We start from the raw sequence: 2835 nt of genomic DNA, 5'->3' as shown, positions 1-2835 counted from the left end.
AATATATATATATATATATATATATATATATATATATTGCTTAACTTATGAAAATTCACTATAAATTGACAAACTAACTTGTATATGTGATTATGATGACGAACACACTGTTTCATATTATAATTTTTATCCGATCCAATGTTTTTCAGACGATGCTCCAGTATTTCGAATTGGCAGCTAATATGTATCAACAGGCCACTGTACAAAGTATCGCTGGCGACACACGCGAAGGTGCATACCGTTGCAACCACAATTTGATAAGCGAAGGCAAGCAGAAATGCAGATGCGGTCGAATAATCGTAAGGCAGCCACGTTCGAAACGCTAATTTTCTGATCTTGAAATTTGCGAGAAGCGATCCCATCAGTATACACAACGAAGAAGACATAAGTAGGACGAAGTAACCAAGCGTGTTCCAACTGGAAAAATTAAAAAAAAAAAAAAAGAGAGAGAAAGATGAAAAATTTAATCTCACTTAATAAAGATACAGATTGTAAAGGGAATTGAAGAGAGACGATCAACTTACTCGGTGAGCTTTTCGAATTTCAAGAAAATTTCAAATTCTTCCGTGTTTATCGGCGAAAGTGGCTCCTGCTTTAGGGTGTTGCACAAAAGTAGAATGTTCTCACGGCGTATAAGTATAGTGATCAGTTTGAAACATGTGACGAATACTACCACAGTTACCGAGAAATTGTCACTGAAATCGTCCGTGTCTTTTACATTGTACACCATATCCAATATTTGTGCAAGCAAGAAACTGTTCAACGCTATGAACGAAAATACCGCGTAAATCTTGTACAAGTATCTTTTGAGACGCGTTGTCCACGACGAGGGTGGGAAGCAACCGCATAACGCGAACAAGAGAAATGTCCATCGCAGTATGCGCATTGTCAGAAAAAGAAAAAAAATCTTTACGTGTATCTTTTTTTTCTTTTTTTTTTATTCAATTAGACCTTATCGCAACCGACAACAATTATCGAAAGTATAGAGGGACAAATTCGAAAAGGGTATAGCTTTATACCATAATATATCGTTGGACGTAGTTTCGAATGTTACTTGCGTAAAAATATCGATATCGTACGCCCTCGAATCGAGTTATTTCGTACAGAGTTTACCCTTCGGTACATACATATTCATTATTGTAATAGTATCGTGAGTTGCATTTGCATTATATTATGTATAAGTACAATTTAAATAATAATGGTCTTAACTTTTATACATTCATAGTTTTATTATATAGTTTTTATCCGCGATGCAATGTTGCAAGTCGAATATATATATAAATATATATATATATACTATATTATATTATATCGATATATATTCTCTATAATGATTCGTAAAATAAAAGGTACGTTATAGCAATAAGTTGGTTAAAGAATGCGATGCGCGAATCTTTTCAATAGGCGAGAAATAAATATAGAAGAATATTTCTTTTTCTACGATCGAGTAAGTATTTATACCAGTTTTATTTATAAATCTGTTGTAATTTCGTGATACAGAACGGATTAATGGGATTAATAGCATTCGTTTGAAAATCATTTTCAGCTACATACATCTGTTTCGATTGGAATAAATAATTTTAAGACGGGGAGATCTTCATTTAGTTCGTTGCAATAAATTAAAGACGGAATACGAAGCTTTTATTAGCTGTAATAAAAAAAATTATTAACTTTAATAAAATTATATTCAATTAGAATTAGATAGCAGTTTAAAAATGTTTCAAAATCACATAACTTATATAGTGTCCTATTTTAATCCATGCATGCAATTAATTATTAATATAATTTATTCTGTTCTACATTAATTATAATGATTTCTAGTCAAAATACTATCGAAAGGACATGAACTGGCACAATTCTATACTTTTAACCACAATTTATCTACATTTCTGACACTTTCATTCTTAGATGCTTAATCCATTACAGCCGTAAGAACGAAAGGTAAATTTTTTATAATAAATAATTGCATGGATAAAAATAGAATACATTGTATTATTTAATACTAACCGCCACGAAAAATTCAAGGTTCAACGTCACCAAATAGCCACTGGTAAATTCGAAAGGTTGTGTCGCTCGTGTCATGATTATTAGAAAGATTTTTTTCGTCTTGTCATCCCACGATGTCCAATCGCTTTTAAATATCATGCCAGGCACCTCGAGACTCTGTAATCGGAAAAAAAAAAAAAGAAATCGCAAAATATTTAGGAAAAATTTTACACACTTCGTTACACTTCGTTTCTTCGCCTCAACGACTAACCTTTAATTTGACTTCGTTACTGAACCAACAATAGTACAATATCTGAACTAAAACGCGAATTAAATACAGAGACGCTTCCAATAATTTAGGAATCATCGTTATAGTGGTCATTCGATAGAGATTGAAACAGAGTATGAACGCGATCGCGCAAAATTGCAAGAAGAGTATTACCTTGAATTTCTCGTTCAACGTTCTAGAGAATCTGTTGCAATAATTTGAAATATTTGCAATTATCTTTTGTAAACTGGTAAAATGTAAAAAAAAAAAGAAGTTTTGAACAAACTTGTATATTTGATGATAATGTTTAACGCATTGTTTCGCCGAATAATTAGATTCGTCTTGTTGAACATTTTTCAGACGTTCCTCCAGTATTTCGAATTGGCAATAAATTTGTACCAAAAAACCACCGAACAGAGTGTCGCATGAAATGTTCTGACAAGAGCAGAACATTGAAGTTGTCGCTTGGTGAGCGTAACTCAACGTGAATGGTAACAATTCCGAATAATCGTACGGCAGCCAAGCTCGAAAGGTCAGTTTTCTCTTTTTGAAATCCGTGAAGAACGATCTCACGAATATCC

At 32.7% G+C, this 2835-nt stretch overlaps 2 protein-coding genes across 2 annotated transcripts in view; both read right to left on the bottom strand.

Annotated features, from left to right (window-relative positions):
• Window positions 1-1525, bottom strand: part of LOC102674720 (odorant receptor Or1-like) — an 8541-nt gene extending 7016 nt beyond the window's left edge. The window contains exons 1-2 of the mRNA XM_031515109.1: window positions 525-1525; window positions 79-417 (exon numbers count right to left, since the gene is read on the bottom strand). Of these exons, the coding sequence (XP_031370969.1) occupies window positions 79-417; window positions 525-886 (701 nt within the window). The 5' untranslated portion in view covers window positions 887-1525. The remainder of the gene's footprint in view (window positions 1-78; window positions 418-524) is intronic.
• Window positions 1526-1597: 72 nt separating this feature from the next.
• The window catches only part of LOC102674469 (odorant receptor 46a-like), a 5137-nt gene continuing 3899 nt past the window's right edge, over window positions 1598-2835 (bottom strand). The window contains exons 6-9 of the mRNA XM_031515108.1: window positions 2541-2832; window positions 2258-2459; window positions 2008-2163; window positions 1598-1648 (exon numbers count right to left, since the gene is read on the bottom strand). Coding sequence (XP_031370968.1) covers window positions 1598-1648; window positions 2008-2163; window positions 2258-2459; window positions 2541-2832 — 701 coding nt within the window. The remainder of the gene's footprint in view (window positions 1649-2007; window positions 2164-2257; window positions 2460-2540; window positions 2833-2835) is intronic.

This window comes from Apis dorsata, unplaced genomic scaffold (assembly GCF_000469605.1).
Source record: "Apis dorsata unplaced genomic scaffold, Apis dorsata 1.3 scaffold_53, whole genome shotgun sequence".
NCBI lineage: Eukaryota > Metazoa > Arthropoda > Insecta > Hymenoptera > Apidae > Apis > Apis dorsata.
The sequence above is the reverse complement of the archived record's forward strand: the minus strand, read 5'-3'. Positions and strand labels throughout refer to the sequence as shown.